This window comes from Nannobrachium achirus (assembly GCF_963921795.1).
Source record: "Nannobrachium achirus genome assembly, chromosome: 8".
Lineage (NCBI taxonomy): Eukaryota > Metazoa > Chordata > Actinopteri > Myctophiformes > Myctophidae > Nannobrachium > Nannobrachium achirus.
The window spans coordinates 33503411-33522797 of NC_137817.1; the positions used below are offsets into that span (position 1 = coordinate 33503411).

Here is a 19387-nt window from a genome sequence, read left to right on the forward strand (position 1 = left end):
AATAAAAAGCTAAAATAATAGAGCTAAACAGTGCAATACAGGGATGATCTTAAGACAATTAGTCAGGCACGCCCAGATTTCACAGCCCTACCCGCAACTCTATGGCAAAACACTTCAAAACATGTACTAGGCGAGTGGTTCTCAAACTATGGGTCGCGACCCAAAGTGAGGTCGTGGGAAGGCAATACAAAAATAAGAAATGTTTTATCAAGAAACGGTAAAAAAATAAAAATAAGAAAGAATGATAGGATAATAGGCTACATGCCATTGTCACTCAAAATGACTTCATCCCAGTTGAATTACTTATTGTTCCAATCCAAAAACTCAACCAATATATACTGTTACACAAATAGTTCCATATTCATTGTCAAGACACTTGCTTGCAAAGTGTCAACTGGTGGCATTAGATACATTGCAAGTGTGGAAGACATGTTTCTATTCCACAAATGCAACCTAAAATATATAAAATCATAGGAATAACATTAATCAATTATACTGTGTATTATGGTAACATTTAGTTAAAAGCCAAGAAAACCCAGTGGCCAAAAGGGCAAGGCAATATGAGCTGCCATACAGTTTAACACATTCCCTGCAGATACATATACAAATACAATACAACATGAATTTGTTATAGAAAATACATAAATATTTATTATTAAAATACAAAAGTTTGCACACACTTCATAATCTAGAGTCATGAAGCATTATCTGCATCAACTTTATATACATTTACATCATACATGTTTAGGCAACCACTCAAGAGCCACTCAACAAAGAGCAGAAAGTTAACTTTCTTCATTAAAATGAGCAGAAAATATTTTTGCTATTCTTTCAGTTTCTTCTCTCGTCATGGATGCTGCTGGTATATTGGGCCTTGGTCGGGGAGCTCGCCTATAGGGAATAGCATGTCTTACGAAGCTTGATCCCTGAAAAAATAAATAAAAAAAGACAAATTACAAAAATCAATTCCTGCACATTAGCATTTAACATATTCTCATAAAAGTATCTCCTAAACCTTAGGAAACACCTTTCTGTATATTTTGATCATACCTACGGTATGATAAAAATAAACAGATATTTATCGCAGTTTTGATATAATGACACAAAGAATTTAACCAACAGACAGACTAATGACTCAACGAAACAATTAAGCAAACACTTCTACAAATAATGCGGTGTAGGAATGTGGTGTAAGAATATAATGATGTAGCTCACCCTTTAAACCAACAAAACCTTTGTTGCATTTTTGCACAGTATAATGAATCATCAATAATATTTAGCTCTTAAAATGGCTTCTTTGTTATCTTTCAGTATAGTACACACTGTACAAGCTTTTGAACAAGTTGGAACCAGTTTTCCAAAAGGTACTACAAACTATGTACCATGCCCAACCACCATCAATCATACACTGCATAACGTAACAGCTATATGTTCACACCCATTCTTGAAATAGGATCCAGCTATGATAGTGTATTGCAGGCATTTCTTTCCAGCTGTATAGCTAACCGGGGGTACACAGACGACACAACTGCAATGTGATAATACAGGCGTTATAGATTATTGTGATTTAAAAATATATAGATGCTACTGTATGTCTCCTCGGGTAGGCTATGCATGTGTATTGACATTTTTAATACAGTATACCATGTTGTTTAGATGGTGAAATCAAGAGGAACATCAACTATTCCATTTCATAAAAGGATAACATCTTGTAGCAGAGCCTGGTGGTGTGCACACTGTGCCAACCTGTGCCCCCTCTGTTGAGTCTCGAGTAAGAAATAATGGGTAAATAATAATGGTTAGTATAGCATCTTTGCAACATAAACATTAAAAAAAAATCACACCCGTGTGAACTGAGCGGTGGTCGTGGGGGGGGGGGGGGGGGGGGGAGGAGGGGTGCCTGTGTGTGTGGGGTGGGTGTGTGTGTGTGTGTGTGTGTGTGTGTGTGTGTGTGTGTGTGTGTCTGGCCTGGCCTGAACAACAGCGCCCCTCCCTTAACATGTGTGGTCAAAAAAGGTACTTCAGGCTACATACAGACACGCACACACACACGCACGCATACACACACGGCCACGTATAGGAGACGGTGTAACCACCGCTCAAAAAAAAAAAAAAATGGGAAGAGAAATATACAGGGCATAACTAAGTGACTTTTTCCCTCTTGTAATGGCACCTCAAACCTCTACATACATCAAACAGAAATGTGTCTGTTAGAGTGAGCAGGCAAAATCTAGACACAGAAATGATCAAGGGGAAATCTAAGCTAAGACAAAATAAAAGATATTCCTCTGAACTTAATTCAGTTAAATACATATACTGTATACTCGCAAACAAAAGCTAAAGCCCACTGAAATAAAGTTCTAATTTGTGATGGTATTAACTAGGAAGATGCAGACCTGTTGACTGTAAATTCCACTTTAGACAGTTGCATTAGTCTTGTGTCTGAGAGGTAGCCTAGTTCCAGACCCTGAATCGCTAGCCACACCCCTTAAAATTTTTGTTTTGAGTGAAACGAAATGTCAATTCAGGCTGAGTGTCAGGCTATCTGAGAGGAAGAAGTGATTCATATAACCAGTTTCTATTAGGGTGTGTTCACACTGTCCACCTGTTATGAAGAAAAGGTGCTAAGCAAGGGGCAATTTGAAGATCTGTTGCTGCCAGCAGGGTTGAGACAGACATCTCGAGACAAGACACAAATCAGCTGATATAAAAGCAGCACATTTAACATGCATATTTCTCAAAAAGGTTAAACTATTCTCAAGTGCTTGCACAGTCAAAAAGGTGCAGGAGGACAGTGTGAACATACCCTTAGAACTATGTGCTGTAACTTATCTGCAGTCAGTCACTGATATGAGGAACTGGAACGTCAAGGTGGGGGCAGATTGAGGAGATGAGTGATAAATACTCACTTGACTGGTGGAGGCATTTGCGAAGGCAGGAGCCAAACGCAAGGCTCTCATAGATGCCTCCAGGTGGTGAGACGGGAGGAAGAAATTGGGGATTTCACCATGAGCAGAGCTTCATTCGGGACTGTCAAAGAAAACTGTGCATTTTGTGCATCAACAGAGAAAGGGTTGCAAAAAAAGGGAAAAAGTAAAGAAAGTAAAAAAAAACAAGGTAGGCTAATATTGTAACCACCATGTGACAAACACCTGTTCACACACTGAAATCTGGGCAGGCATCAGTACATTTTGATAGCCAGTATCACATTGTACAGTATATAACAGAAATATAGCCATATCAAATTATTTTGACTGGCAAAATATACATTTATAATTGTTATAATATATCCTAGTTTACATCCCTGAGAAAAGTACCGAAAGTGCTAAATTGATTAAAGAACATCACTACCCTGATGTGTTTGACAGACAAGACAGAAGAAAGACAAATATTAAACAGTGTTCCAAAGGATACAGCTGAGGTTGTGCATCTATGCTGTATGGAGGACATGACTCATTTGCACTGATCGCATCCAGCGGGTCGGGAGACAACCTTGGAGGTGCATTCTCTAAATGAGGACTTCCATCACCCGTGTCGTTCATCATGCTGCCGGGCTCCAATCTTTCTTCCTTGCCTGTAGCTTGTGGTGGCGTCTCCTCTGCACCTCTCTCTGTGTCTGAAACGTCTCCCGGTGATCCACCCCCATCCTGGGTTAGATCATGGCGATGGTTGCTCGGTTGCCCCTCGAATTCCCCCAGCTTCTCCTGAGAGTCAGACAGACAGACAGGCGTCTCCCGGCCACCCCTCACAGCGTCTGAAATGTCTCCCGTTGACCCACGAGAAGAGTCAAATTGTTCACTTGGACTCTCACAACTGTGTGCTTCATTCAGGCTCTGGGGATGTAGAGTATCGTCCTGGGGACTGAACGGCCTGTTCCATGCACTCCCGTCCCGGGTTAGATCAGGGTGATGGCTGCTTGGCTGCTCCTCGAGTTCCCCCAGGCTCTCCTGAGAGTCAGGGTCAGACAGTACGCTGGTCCAGGGGCTGGTCCTGTCCGTTAAAGAGGTCACCTCATTTACAGGTCTCTGTTCCATCACCGTCTCCTCATAATCTCCATCAGCGTCTAGCTCCTCCTCTTCCTCCTTTCTGCTGTCTGTTCCTTCTACCTCTTCATCCTCTGAGTCCATGTGGTCTCCAGTGGTCCTCGGCAGCACTGAGGGGAGAGGAGACACAGCCTCTAGGGGAGATTCTGCAACAATGTGCTGCTGACGGTCAACAATTTCCGATAAAAGGTCATGAGAGTTAATGGGTAGATGGTCTTCTGGGTTCGGGGGAGTTTTAGATCTGCTATGGGAGTTGAAGCAAATTTTCTCCAAACAGGGTCCAGGTAGACCTAGTAAAGTAAAGGAACAGTGTGAGGTCAAAGCACCTTTTACTACAAACTGGCTGCAGTGAATGTATTTCACAGCAGCCATTATGACACATAATAGATTGATAAACACGGCTGAAGGTAGTAACATTTAGGTTTAGAGTCCTGCAAGCCCGACGGGGCCCGAACCACGGCCGGGCCGGGCCGGGCTCGTTTCTGAAACTAACGGGCCTAGGGCCGGGGCGGGTTCAGAACGATGCTCAGAACATTTCGCGCTGTGAATTTCACACATGACATCTCACTGTGCGGCTGTGCGCTAGACACAAAGTTTGTGTGTGTGTGTGACAGTAGGAGTAGGAGCACTACTGTAGAATCATCGTCATTTCTCGTTTATGAAACTCACCAACGGGGCCTTAATTCCACGGGCCAGGGCCGGGCCCAACATTTCAGGCCTGTGCAGGGCTCTAATTTAGGTGTTACTCTGTGCCAGCATGGACAACTCCTGCAAAGTTAACATCATGCAGGCACCCAGACACAGCTCAAATAAAACAGACCCCCATCCGATGTCACAGGCTTCAACTGTGGTTACCATTCTATGGCATGTCAAAATGTCTGCCATGACAAAGGTCTGTTTGTGATTACAGCGAGTGGGAGTGCAGTCGAGGGTTTGTGTGGAGACAGTCAGGACAGTGCCGCTCACCTGTGTGTAATTAACCTTTCCCTTATATTACTTTTTGTTTGTTCAAACTCTCAAGGGAACACGTGGACACGAAATACCCTATTTTTCTCTCTTGCAATACTTTGCTGAAAGACTGTTGACAATGCCAGTTGTCCATGTCCTTGCAAGGATATACCATGCTAAATGTTACAGAGATAATTAAAATGTCTTGTTACTTATTCATGAGAAATCAAGCACGTTCATTGGTTATCTGCAGGGAAGGCGTGTGTGTGTGTGTGGTTGAACTTCTCAAAGACAAGCCTAAACACCGGAGGTGAATATTGTTGACTGGGTGCCAATTACATCAATATTTAAGAGCGCCAAATTAAAATGTGTCAAGTTCCATAAAATTTGAAGACCAAACCACGCCAACATGAGGTGACACAATGAATAGAATGCTGGCAGACTACAGTGTGTTACTGGCAGACAGCAGAAATAAAAAATATATAAATCACGGGGACACCTTGAGTTTCATGCACTATGTGCGTATTGGTGTCTCTGTGGAGATGTCGGTTAGTTTTTGCAGGTGCAAGAACTGCTGAAACGAACTCAGCAAGGCAATGTGTTTGTTCACTTTCCTTTTCTTTTCTTTTAACGATGTAATTTTGTTCCTATTACCTTGCTGATCTTTGTTTAAGGAGTATACTTCAGCCTTTACTCACTGCTAATGATATTGTTGACCTCTCCAACCAGTTGGCTGGACTTCAGCAGAAGCTGATGCGAGTGGGTATCAGAGTCCTGTTGCTCTTCTTGTCTGGAGTGACAGACCTGCTGCTCACTCGGAGGGGGGAAGGTGGGATTGGACAGCTTACGGCTGAAGTATCTCTGGATGTCGTCAAGCTCACTTAGGTTTTTCCTGGGGAAAAGTAAAAAACGCTGTAATAAACTATAAAATTGAGAATTTAAGTAACATAAACTAGACACCAGTGATGATGTGATACCTGAGAGCTGAGAAGAGAAATGAGCTGGAAGGGCGGATGTCAGTAGTACCACTGCTACTGGGATGAGCCTCTGTCTGTTCCTGCAGACTTTGGTGGTAAAGACGTACATTGTCCATGTGCTCACCGTGGCGGTCACTCTCACTGGTCCTGGGAACATTATGAATATGAAATACAATCATGTTTCATGACATTTAATTCCAGGATCCGTCTCGTCAGCAAATCTTTATAAACAGCACTTAAATGAAAAATATGTGAATAATAGCATGCTTAGCTACCTTTCTTCACAGAACAGCCCATCAATGAGCTCTGGAGAACAGATCTTCTGCTCGGAGTAGCGACTGATGTGTGAAGGGAAGCTGTTGTAAGTGGCTGTGGTATGATAGCTTAGAGGGTGGGCCCGAAATAAAGCCTGTTCATGGAATACATTCAGCGTTATTATGCAAGGGTCTCACACAATGCACAAGGCACTCTTATTAATGTTGAGTGGGTTTGATCCACATTACTTCTACATAAGGAGAACATGAAACAAACTCCAACTAAATACACAACTCTCTCACCGATGAGTTTTTGGAGTCTACTTCGCTCAGAGACTGTCTCTGCCCCCGAAATGTCTGGACTCCCATCAGGGGCATGATGGAGACTTTGACCTGGCCTTGACACTGGCCACTGAAGTCTGTGATGTTGTACCAGCCACAGACTGACTGGAAGCCAGACAGCAAGGGGGACAGGTCTACAGAGGCGAATCCAATCACTCGCTCCATCTCTATAGGAAGAAGACAAGACCAAAGATGAGAAATGTACTGTAACAAAAAAAAAAAGAGCACCACAGAATTAATTCATTATTATCCAAGTCAAACTCAACATCGTACCTCCTTTGTGCCAGACCTTAAACACCAGAGCTTGCTGTGGATCCACGAGCAGCTGCTTTGACAGCCTGTGACCATAAAACATGATGATAGTCTGATGTTAGATGAGTCATTTTATACTTTTATTTTATATATTCAATGGATTGGAGTGATCTCCAAACATTTCATACTTTCAAGATTACCTGCATTCCTGATGGTGGTCCCAGACAGGGCAGTCAGTGTTGGCTACGACTTCAGTGGAAACAGGCACATCAGAGCCATCTGTGCAATAGGACACGAAGCAGCATGGCAGTCCAGCACCACGCTCCGCTAGAGGACAGCCTGTTCAGAGAAAGACGATGTACGCCGTCAAGCTATTGGACGTAAGCAGAAGAGCAGTTTCAAGAGGGGCAACATTGAGATTGTGAGCTCACCTTTCAGACTGAGGTGCATGGCCCTGTCCACTGTGATGTTTACCGCAAACGACTCCTCCAGGCTGATGTCTGTGCACTGTGACGCTATGGGGTCCTCGCTCGTGCATGATGGCCTGGAGGCAGCAGCAGTAGATGAGAGACCTTGATCTACTTGCTCTTCCTCACTTGATGAGAGCTCCCCCTGGTTGTCGTTTTCAGTACTGGGCTCCTCGGGGAGTGAGCCTGTGGTCGCAGTGATGTGCACCCTGATGGCAGCTCTGCATAAATCTGGTGCAGAGCGGCTGAACAGAGGGTACACTCCTTGAAGAAAGAAAAGATACACACAGCTGTTGTTGATCTAAAAATATGCAAAAGAAAAGCTGTAATTTTGAGAGGCAATGATAACTGGTTATTTTCAAAAACTGGCTTTGCTGTGTCATTTATTTCATACCACTGATTGTCAGCTTGTTCCCAGGCCTCTTGGCCAGAGCAGACAGATCGACAAACGCTGAACCCACCAGTCGGTCGGTGTCGTGAGGCCTGCAAGTCCGGTCTTTCCCAAAGGCAACCCACAGCTGCACTTCTAACTTTTCCTCTCTGAGGTACCACAGCAGAGGTTGGCTGCCCCTCACCTCCACAGCCCTGGAACCCTGGAACACCACCGTAGCAAGGCCCTCTTTGCCCTCCTCTTCCAAAGAGGGGTGTTTCATGTGGGAGCAGAAGGCCTCTTGGTCATAGAGCTTGTATCTGAAGTAGCAGTAAGTGGAGCGCTGTAGCTCACTGTGGCCAGGCAGGAGCAGGCAGCGGACTGGCAGCCATGCTCTAGGCATCGAAATGCTTAGTGACATTGTCCTCTTAGGCGTTTCCCAGGCCTGCTCTTCATCCTCATCCTGCTCGCCAAGCTCTCTCTGGTCCACTTCCCAGCCCAGAACTTGTGAAACTTTATTGACCCTCTCTCGGTCTGAATGGTGGGCAAAGTTGATGGAGATCTCGAGGCCCCCAACCATGATGTGATGGTCATGGGATGAACCCAAAACCTGGGGAAGATACACTCCAAACCAGCCTGAAATACCTGGATATTTAACCAAAATAAACAGTGGATCCATGAGAATTTGCTGATCTGTCTTCTTGTGTGGGACATGAAATTGTGCCCTGCAATCTACAGTATGAAAGTTTAACATACCAGTTCTTTTATAGACGAGATCAGCCAATGGGATTTTCACTGTGCCCAACAGTGTGTCTTCAGATTTAAGGGAACCTGTCACTAAAATAAATAGCACAAACAAGTTTGTAGAACATTACATGATGTAACAAATTCATTTTTTTTAAATATATATATTGTGTGCAGAGTATGTTGAGCAGAACTTGTATGAAAGGTGCCTTTTAAATAAAGTTATTATTAATAATTTAATCTTGAAATCAATGTAATGTTTGTAACATTGTAAAGTGGTGTATGTTCAAGGAAGGAAGACCCCGCCTGATAACACCACCTTTTTAAACGCGTGGTCACGTTTACTAGGGAATCTAAGCATAAAGAGGAGGATAGTATGGCCATTGGCAACCAAATGAAAAACATCTTGCAGGTATCAGGAAGTTAAGATCTTTTTTGCAAACTTTCTTGAGACATTCTTCTCAACAGATTATGCACTATTGTCAGCGTGAAGTTAGCAGAAGAGGTTCTTGTTTCCACATACCACAGGACACTCTTGAAAGAGAGCAGTATGCTTAACTGGAAAAGACAATGAGCACTATTTTCAGTCTCTTAAGCCTAATCTATTCTCTGCTGCACAATGGTGTCATGTGCCAAACATAGCCGACCTACCAGCTCATGTGTTGCATCCTCAACACATTATGAGCTTGAAGGTCGCCTTTTTCCGACGTACAACAATGTATGAATTGGGCTTTAGTGAGACAGGACAGGAATCAGGATGGTAACAATTTAGGTTTACTTCAATGTTGCCTGGTAACGTAGAAGCACCCATGAAATCTTCATTTAAATTAACCTAAACCAACAAAAGGCATTTGTCTTGTATTTGGATTTCTTTCAGTTATTTCAGTTGATCACTTGGCAAAACCCAGCCACTCCATATAGTCAGTCAATTTAATACATTTGTAGGCTATTTTAAAATATATATACACTGTTTATTTTTTTAGCCTTTTACGGATGCGACTAAATAAAAAAGTCGCAACCGGCTTCTCCATCACCCACCAAAACAGGCCCTGTTCTAACTGCTGACCTTTGCGACTTTCTCTGTGCCAGACATTAAAAATGGCAGCTGCCTCTTGCAGCAGCTCAGCCAGACTGTAGATCTCTCCACTACTCCTGTGCAGCTGGATTTCACAGGGGAACTCGGTGTGGTAGTCAAACTCCGGGCAGAAGGTCCTGGCGGCCACGCGGGTGCTCCTCTTTTCACCGTTGGGCAGGAAGGAGAGCTGGACCGTAACGTATGCATTCACCCCTACATCTGCATAGTACTGCAGGTTTTCATCTCGCTCTGACAATGCTCTGCATAGGAGAGTGGCAGTGCAGACATAAACGTAAAGGCAGTGTTTTTAAGTCTTACAGATTACGGCCAATGCATTTCAGTGGGAATGGAGCGGTTCACTGCCATTCGCGGATATCTGAAGAAAAAACCCCCCCACTAAATTCCCATTGAAATACATCCTTCCTCATACATAGAATAAAAGTGTGGTGTGACTGTGCCCTTAACCCTTACATCAATCTCATAGCCTTTGAGATTGAATTGAACACAGCGACCTCATAGTGATTAGATTGCTGTACCTTGCTGCTGCCTGCAGTCCAGACACTCTGTGGATCTGGACCACCAACGTTACCAGCCGGGAAGCAACTCCGCCAACCCTCTGACCTTCAGGTCTGGCAGGACGGTTCTTGTATTGAATGCACACATCTAGCAAGCCTATAGGGAAAGCCACAAATAAGCCATTTTGAACGTGCGTGTGCATGTTTGTGTGTGGGAGTGTGTGCATGTGTGCGGGTGTGTGTGCGTACGTACCAGAGGGCGGAGGCTGACGTCCAGAGGGACTATCGATCTTGGGCACCAGAGGAAGAGAAAAGACTTGAGCCTCATCTGGCTGCCGTTTCTGCATGGTCACCATGGCACACAGCTTGGACAGTGGGAGCATTCCCTTGGCTACAAGCTGATCTCGGACATTTGGATAATAGTACCTGCAAAAACAGTCATCGTTCACATGAAGCTGGTAACTAGCCAGCCACACATATTTCAGAATATAAAAGGGGATTAAATTAAAGCATAAAGCTTTTTTCACTTAATGGTTTTGCCATAAGGTCTCTGGGGAGATTAAGGTTAGGGTAGCATAATATTATGATGACCAACCACTGACCTGCACCATACTTCAAACTGGATTCCCCCTCCACTGGTCAGGCCTTGACTGGACAGAGAGCTGAGAAGCAGCCTCTGGACGGGGACCCCTGCAGGAGCCAGGAGTACATGGGTTTCACTGTGGTCAAACACTGGGTCAGGAACACAGAGGGTGGTGGTGGTACGAAACTGCATCAAGTTGACACCTGGTTGGGATGAGAGTAAGGGTCACATGGAATACAATGCAACACAATGAAAATAATTATTTGGACAATTCTTCCAGCTGCCTTACTGCTCTCTATAAGGTTTGGGTCCATATTTTGAGGACCGTCTCCTTCTTGTGAGGGAAAGGTGTACTGGATGTAACAGTCAGCCTCTCCCCAGACAGTGGACTGCAGTGGTGTCAGACCTTGGACCTTCTCCACTCTTATCACAAACAGATGCTCTCTCATAGCCTGCTGTGGAGGCGCACTCCCCTAGGAAATACAATAAACAACACAATTATGAACAAACAGGTGAACAGACTTGATGATTTCTTGATCAAGGCAGCAGGTATCCTTGTCCCTGCCTTGACGAGGGAGGGAGATATACATGTAATGTACTGTACATGCACTTTAACTTAAAACAAAAGCAATTTACAGGTCAAATGCAATTCACACGTCTTTCCATAAAGAACTGTCAGGTTAATAATATAAAAATAGCAACGTTAGGTAACAACAAGAATTGATTGAAAACAATAAGGAAGCTAAATTTGCTCTCTACAGCTATGAAAGACTAGAAGCCATGTTTAGTGGTATGTGTCCAACAGTGACAACAGTGAAAAAACAAACAAACAGAAAAAGCAATAACCTTTGTTTGTGAATATGGCTGATGATCAAGCAGATGGACTGGTCTTGTATGATGAGACACAGAGCCAAATTCGTCATCCCTCATACGCTGCAGAGCAACAATTTGCTCTGATTTGCCCAAAGCCAAAAGGACCCTGAGCATTCCCTTGCAGCTGCCGGAGAACACATCAATCACTGGCATGTAGCAATCTACCCCTAAAACGGGGTACTGTGCCTGGAGTAGAAGGTGGGTGATCTTTGCGTCTCTGGAAAGAACAAACAAAATGATATGTAAGACCTCCATCCATCATTCTTGCGCTGCAAGCAGATTCTGTAATATTATAACTGACCACGTTTACCTGAAGGACATGTAGAACTGGTGGAGAGGTAGTTTAACAAGGCCAATGAGGCTGTCCTCCCCAGCGCCTCCCGTCCTGTGCCACACCTCAATCACCACCACGTTGTTCTTCATCCGCTCTAGCAGCTTAGTGGTCAAGGCCACAGGAGTCACCTGAGAAAAGGTATGTAAAATAAACACACAAATGCACCTGAGATGAATATGAAATATGGAGTATTCACCATCTACTAAGAGCAACAAACACTGGCTTTTGTGTCAAATTGAACAGCTTGCTAACCTGAACAAAGTTGAAACAAGGGTTTGTCTGCCCCCAGCTGATGGCCGACCTTGCTGTCTCATCAGACCCCAAGAGCTTACAGTTCAAGTAGAAGTTAGGTGCCTGCAGAGATCCAGAGTTAAAGTTCTTTCCGTCTGGCACCATAAGCAAGGCATGTAGAAGGACCACAGTGTCTTCCTCCACGTGCTGGTAAGACTGGCTGAGAGATGTGTGTCCTTCTAGGTCCTGGCTGAGAGACGCGTTTCCTTCTAGGTCCCTCTGGACAGTCCTTACATCCAACCTGGATACTCTTGGAGAATTAGGTGGACGTTCAACGTGTTGAGGTATGGGATTGGGTTCTCGTTGCGGATTGGAAACGGCACGTGAAGGAGATCTAGCGCTTTCAGCCAACCTGCTTTTGGCCGAGGAGAAGTCTCTGTTGTCTGTAGCAAGTTCTAGTGACACCTGTGGAACAGAATTAAATGAATAATATTCCAAACGCCATATAAAAAAACTGACTTGGATAGACAGTGGCCAAGAACAATCTCTGTGCAAAAATCATTACCTTAAGGGGGCCAATGTCCTGGGATATATTAGTCCCTTCCAGACTTTCAACTGGTAAAACAATAGTCTGGCTCAGCTCTTTGCTCAGCAGCACAGAACGGAGTGGATACACGGCCCTACCAACAGGAACAGGCTACAACAACAGAACACATGGTCTGCATTTTAATGCCTTCAATGATTACCCAGTGCTGGGGGGTTTCAGAGAATGGTTCAAAAATGTAAATGATATCCTGCTACTACTGTAGAGTTATGAATATGCATGGTCATATTTGCAGGACTATGCCAACTCAGCATACCTTCTTTTGATTGCTTTTTCGGGAAAATATCTTGAAAATTAGGTCAGTTCCCCACCACTGTTCGATCGTTGTTCCGCTGAGGCGAACAGGAAAAACACAGCTCTGCTGGAACTTCACCACTTAAATCACAGAAGATACTACATTAGATCCCTTGTGAAACCTACCACTAGCCAATGGCCTAAATATTTAGATATATAATATCCAGTATACCGTATAATATCAGACACATACCTCCTCCTGTAACTTTACTGGAGACAACTCTTGTCACCTCCCCTGCCATGACTTGACTGTGATCATGTCTGTTGGAAGTGGAAGCCACAGGGAGCATGTACTCCACAAAGTATGTGCTACAAAGGGAAGAAAGGATTGTTACTCGTAATAATATAATAATAAACATCCTCATCAAGGGACATAGATAAAATGTCAAATGTTTAGCTTACCATTTCTTGTTGATGAGTGGCCTTGGAGGTTTATCTCTAATGGAGGTTGTAGTGGCGGTACCGTCTGTATGTGCAGTCAGGGAGTGTACAGTGACTCGGGCTAGTCGAATTCCCCCCAACACAGTCAGTTGGTCCATGCCCAGGCCAGACAGAGCATCACTGTCTTCTGGAAGATGCTCGTGTCCTGATTTCTGTCTACAAAGAACCACAATACAGAACGCAATATTATGGCTACAGATTCCTACACATACTGTGCTTAGCAATAATGATGCATTCTGTTAATGTGACATCATCTAAATACTAAGCTTTGAGACTCATGTCTGCATCTGGTTTAAATAACTGTCTGAATTGATACTAAGCAATGTCCTACAGCACCATCCTGCATGTCCATGTACAGTACCTTGTATGTAGCATTGTGTTAAGTGTTTTGTGTTTGTGCCAATGCAAATTCCTTGTACTTACATCATGTGTCAATTAAGAATGTTTTAATTCTAATTAGGCCATTTTCACAAAATGTAATTTCTGATGTAAAAAAAAAAAGAACATCAGCAAACTAAGATCGACTTACATTTCCATTTCTTCGGCTGTGAGCCGTTTCTCTGGCCCTTTTTGGGAGCTGTTCTTCTTTTGACTTTTGCTGCAACATTCACCCTCCATGTCAGTGGCACCTGTTCCAACATCTAACATCTGAGAGACATGCAAGTAAAAAAACAGAATGGCCAATAAACCCTTGTCAGTAAAAATCAATGTTGACATGCCATCTGATATTGATATAAGAAGCAGTACTGTACAAGTATTAGTTGAAGGAACTCATCTACTCACAGGGTTTTTGTAGAACAGATTCTCTAGGAGGCTCTGGTCATATTGTGGGTCATTGAGCTCACTATCTCCACAGACACTGCTATACCCTGATAGAGATTCAGGCAAGGAGCAATTTCCATCCAATATCAGTATGGGTGATGTGTTGAAACTAACAAAAGGAAAAAGACAGTAAAAAAAAGCACATTGAATAGCACTGATGTATCAACAAATAAATGCCAATTGCCACAAAAGCACACATGCATGAAAGCATGCATGTGCACGTTCACTCATATACACACACCTTCCAAGGAGCAGATCCACAGCTCTGTTCTCTGTGTCAGCAAGGGAATCAGGTTTGAAGTTGCCGGAGAACATCGCAGCATGAGGAGACTGCAAAACACCCGAGTCAGGCTCAGCATGCAGAATGTTTTGGAGAAATGTCCCACGGGAAGGAGGCGATGACCTGGACACAAGCGTACTGTACTTAGAAGAAAAACTAACAAAAGCATAGATATGTTAGATGGGGGGTTTCTCCTGTGGAACACATACTTTGAGGATGGTAGGATGTTATCCTTTGGTAGGATGTTATCCTTTGGGAGAGGGAGTGGAGTGTCTTTCAGAGCGAAGTCATCCACATCATATTTCATAGCCGACACCACCATGGCGTTCCTCAGCTTGCTCCCACGTTCTAGAAGAACTGAGACCAGAAAGAAGGTCATGAAGTTATTAAAATAGGGCCATTTTGATTCATTGCGACCGTAGGTCGCATTTACTACCAAAACCTCCACGGGCTGTCTGTCTGTCAGTGAGTGAGTCCGTCACACTTTTGCCCTGCTCATATCTCCACAACCGTTGCCCCCATCCATGCCAAATTTTGCACACACACTCCTTGACTGCCAAACTACAACCTCAAAGGACCCCCGGAGCCCCAGGGACCCCCAGGTCCCTGGGGGACCCCCAGATGTAAAAAATGACCAAATGTGCAAAAATGACCAAATGACCACCCCAACGGGGCTGCTCACGGGGAATTCCCGGGGACCACCGACTCCTGGTGCTCCAGAACGGATGCAAAAGTGGTGGCGCCCCCAGTGGAGGACCCCCTGCCACTGCAGCGCACATAAAATGCCATAACTCGGGCTAGGAGCGTCCGGGAGAGCCGGGGCCGGTACCTATTCGTCCGCCAAGGCAACGCGGAGACCCCACCCCTCATTTCTCACATGGCCCTATTCTAGCGCCACCTTCAGGCCGATTTTTAAAACACATTTTTGGACAGTGCTCCTACAGTTTTTGCCCTAAAATCACGAATATCACTACACAGCATGTCTACACTCATGTCATCAACATGGATCAGGAAGATTTTGGAAAAACACATTTTTGCCCTATTTGTGGAGATAAGCCACCTACGGTCGCTTATCTCCCGATTAGGGAGTCTTACTGGTTTATAGTCTGGATTTTACTGTGTAGAAGTTACATTTGGATATCTTGTGATTCGGAACATCTTGTGTGAAATTATCCTGTAGCACAAACCTGAGAGGAGATCATTAGATGTCTGGCCATGGTAAGTCCGCTGACTTGAAGGATCCTGAGATCCGTCTGTTGCTGGCATCTGATTCTCCATTGACTCTCTCTGTTTATCCGTCTGCACCCTTTGGAAATATAAATAATCTCTACCCCTGAAAGCATTAAATCAACAGGTACAATCATTAGAGTAAGAAAACAAATAGATTCAAAGATTCATACTGCAGATATTCTGTTTTGACAACCAGCATTTCATTTCTAATCACAATAACACTACCACTATATTCACTACTGCAAACCTAGGTGTGTTTCCATTGCTGCTCCCAGCTGACTCTCTCTCACTGTTGACAGACAGCTGTCTAGATGAAGAGGGCACCATCAGTGTAGTTACTTGAGGTACTTCAATACTTATATCTGTGGTGGGGACAGAGCTGCTGCTGTCATAGGCTTCGGTCAAGGCCTCCAAAGAAAGTGACACCTAAGGTAGAGCCAGTAAAAAACACACACGACAGTGCTAGTTGAATTGTCTGGATTAATTAAACCGAAAGGCTGTCTTTACACATTTGGGAGCATATCAAATATGATCCTAATGCAAATATTTTGCAAATATTTTTGCATCAAACTATTCATATAGTTCATGCCTCATCCATACAGGTACTGGAAATTGTACTAAAAAAAAGAGAGAGAGAAATCAGGCCAATTAATCGCATTGCAAATGTGGTGGTAAATGTGTTGTTGCACTACCTGCAACCTACCTGCAACTCTCCCAGCTTCTCAGATGTTGGAGACACAAGGGTATAATACCCATTAATGGAATGTGACAGAGAGAGTCGAGAGATCCCCGCGACTTCTGCACGTGCAATTGGCAAATGGTCCGGCTTTGTCTGAACTTCCAGCACCAAAGAGCCCATGTCTGTTGAAGAATGACAAGATTTGTTTTACAGCCATATGACTTCGTGTTAAATCAAACTTAGTCTCTCGAGGACAGACTTCTATGCTCAAGGACCGACCTTTTCTTTGACGATGGCTGGCCAGATTGCAACAAACTTAAAACATATTAAACCCTGCTCAGTTACCTGTCAAGTACGAGGTGAACTGCTTTGGACCACAGCGAATGGGGAAGCGAGCCGTGGTCTTGACAGCCTTCTGTGATAACTGTGCTCCATCTCGAGGATAGAAGTAGGTCCCATTGGATGATTCTCCCCACCAGCGCACTCTGACCAATGTCGCAGGTGGAGGCTTGTGAATTGTCCATAACACTCTGCTTACTGTCACACGTAGGAAGCATCTCAGCTGGCCTTCGACCAAAGGAGGTAGACTGGTTGAGGGGGACACATCACTGGGCACTGCATAAGAAAGTGTATGTGCATGGCAAGTAGAACACTTGAGTATGGAGAGAATCTAAACTTGCAGTGAAGTTTTGAATAAGTGGAAAATTGATGGTCTTCATCACAAATATTATTCGGTGGGTAATCTTGACATTTTAGCATTTAGCATAGAAACTAATGTTTTACACTATGAGTACATGAAGAAGCATCTCACACTCACACACACACGCGCGCGCGCACACACACACACACACACACACACACACACACACACACACACACACACACACACACAGACAGAGCAGAGGGAGAAAAGGGAGAAAGAAGTAATAGTGAGAGAGAGATAATGAAAGAGAGTGCGTGAACAACCACAACAGCCTAGCAGCTAGCTAAAGCGTTATTATCTTAATCACAGCTTGACAGCTGCTGCCTACAAAACAACTTAGCTTAAGTGCTAACACGAGCTTACCTTTCTTTTTGCTGGTTCCACCTTTGGCAGGCCTAGGTTTTTTGGTCTTCATTCCTTAGTTCCTTGCATGTGCATGCATCTCTGTTTGTGATTTACTCCATGTACACAGACAGAGTAGTGCTGCGCGCAAAGTCTATCCGAACTACTGTGTGTTGTTGATGGGAGCAACAACAGCGTCCCACAACGTCAGAGTCGCGCCTCCACTGCCGCGACACAAACGTCTGGGCTTAAACTCCATTTCCCACAATTCCACAGTCACTGTAGAATTGTGGGAAATTGAGTTTAAGTCCAGACCTATTAATATTTAAAATACATTTGAATAATTATGATTTAAAGAATTTGATTCAGCTATGTTTATTTGCTTTTATTTTAATAGGCCTGTGTCGTTCTGCGTTGTTCTCGTTGCTGATAAATAATTTGACGTCGGTCGAGGAGATAAATTCCTCCCTCAGTGATGAGTTAATTGTTGCACATTTTTTAACGCTCTAATCTGTACGAATTATTTCAACTATTTTTGTGGATTCACGACAAACTATAGCCTACTGTAACCATACAGTGTCCTTTTTTACTGGCTCAATTGTTTCTGTGCTGCCACTAGAGAGCAGCACTCTTTACACTTTAAAATCATGAACCATTACGAACCTCATCAACCCATAGTTAGTTACATTATCAACCCACCTCTAGTGACACTACACAGAAATTCAAGAAAGGGAAGCAGTATGATAGGGCCTATGCTTTGGATTTGATGGAATTCATGAAGTGTATTCGATACATTTATCTAATTTATCTGATCTAACTGACCGGGCTTACCTGTCTGTCAATTCATGAAGTCATTCATTTAGTTTCTTCCTTCTACATTGTTTTCACTATTGATGCAATTTGATGTTAAAATATTAATTGCCCTCATGTCTTTATTCCTCTAAAGTAGATAACTACATTAAAGCTCCATATCCATAGCTACTTTATTATAAAATAACAATTGAAAATGCACTTAAAAAGTTCTTACATATTTAATTGTGATATCCATCTTTTCACCGTTATCACTATTTAGGTCAGCCTGCTTTAATTTGCACATATAGGCTACTATAGTAGTGCCATTAGGTGTTCTGTTATGTGCATTAAATAAGAATACTTTTTGATATGTTGGTGGCCAAAATATCTAAGGAGCAAGGGCCTCAGGTCTAGACCCACTTTGCTTCTGCAAAAATAATAAAATAAATACAATCTTAACATTCAAATGTTAATAAATAATTAAACTTACATAGGTGGTGTGCTTTGTAATTTTGTATTTTATTTTGTTGACAAAGAGGGAACAATGAAAATTAATTAAATTACATTTTCTTTTACATTACATCACAATCGCATAAAAAATAGGCTATCAAATGTGACATGTGGGTTTTTGCAGTTCAAAATGACCCACAAGAGGCACTTGACTCAACGCAGGTGCAGTTTACACCGTATGGCAGACATTTATTGTAAACTGTAATAGACATCAAATGAAAATCCTGTTGTAAAACAATAATTGGAATCATTTAAACACCACTTCTCATTCACCTTTATAATTTGCGTGTTTCCTAAACCCACCCAGGCTTGAGTTAAGACCCGCCTCGCGGAAACGCCCCTCTCAATAATCTTAAGTATGAAAGTGCATACCGTATAGTGCTCTTAGTGCACCATACTGTACCATTACAATTATACACGCAGCATAATACGCCCAAAGCCATATCCAAACTATAACAATTTAACTGATAATCAGTAAGAGTTTTTATTTTGAGCACAGTAGTGACACATTAATAGCTTTCTCAGTACATTTTTCTCTTCAGCAAAGTTACAAAGTTTTCCCTTTTTTAAGCACAGTGCAAAGTAGTTTTTTTAGCACAGTTTATTTTGAGCACTGTAGTGACAAATTAATAGCTGTGCATTGTGCAAATGCAGGCTTTTCTCAGTACAAGTTTTAAGATTG

General features: G+C 43.2%; 1 protein-coding gene across 1 annotated transcript; it reads right to left on the minus strand.

The window, feature by feature from the left end:
* Positions 1-639: 639 nt before the first annotated feature.
* Positions 640-17559, minus strand: c2cd3 (C2 domain containing 3 centriole elongation regulator). Its single transcript, XM_080732125.1, has 33 exons — positions 17425-17559; positions 16704-16973; positions 16383-16540; positions 15927-16105; positions 15637-15782; positions 14659-14806; positions 14411-14572; positions 14131-14278; positions 13877-13995; positions 13309-13503; positions 13100-13215; positions 12869-12987; positions 12574-12705; positions 12030-12473; positions 11754-11905; positions 11417-11660; positions 10860-11043; positions 10590-10773; positions 10241-10413; positions 10009-10144; positions 9464-9732; positions 8410-8490; positions 7678-8298; positions 7248-7547; positions 7017-7155; positions 6838-6902; positions 6526-6731; positions 6244-6377; positions 5969-6115; positions 5690-5883; positions 3415-4333; positions 2910-3018; positions 640-926 (listed from the first exon to the last, which is right to left on the minus strand). Exons 1-33 carry the CDS (start codon positions 17474-17476, stop codon positions 786-788), a joined length of 6786 nt encoding a protein of 2261 aa, XP_080588251.1. The 5' UTR covers positions 17477-17559; the 3' UTR covers positions 640-785.
* Positions 17560-19387: the final 1828 nt, after the last annotated feature.

What these genes read in the sequence shown, in the direction of transcription:
- c2cd3 (XM_080732125.1), bottom strand. Translation starts at nt 17,476, where the DNA reads ATGAAGACCAAAAAACCTAGGCCTGCCAAAGGTGGAACCAGCAAAAAG. An exon ending in GTGGATCTGCTCCTTGGAAG is followed by an intron (nt 14,279 to 14,410) that starts GTGTGTGTATAT and finishes TCCTTTTGTTAG; the next exon opens with TTTCAACACATCACCCATAC. An exon ending in CATGCACCTCAGTCTGAAAG is followed by an intron (nt 7,156 to 7,247) that starts GTGAGCTCACAA and finishes TTCTCTGAACAG; the next exon opens with GCTGTCCTCTAGCGGAGCGT.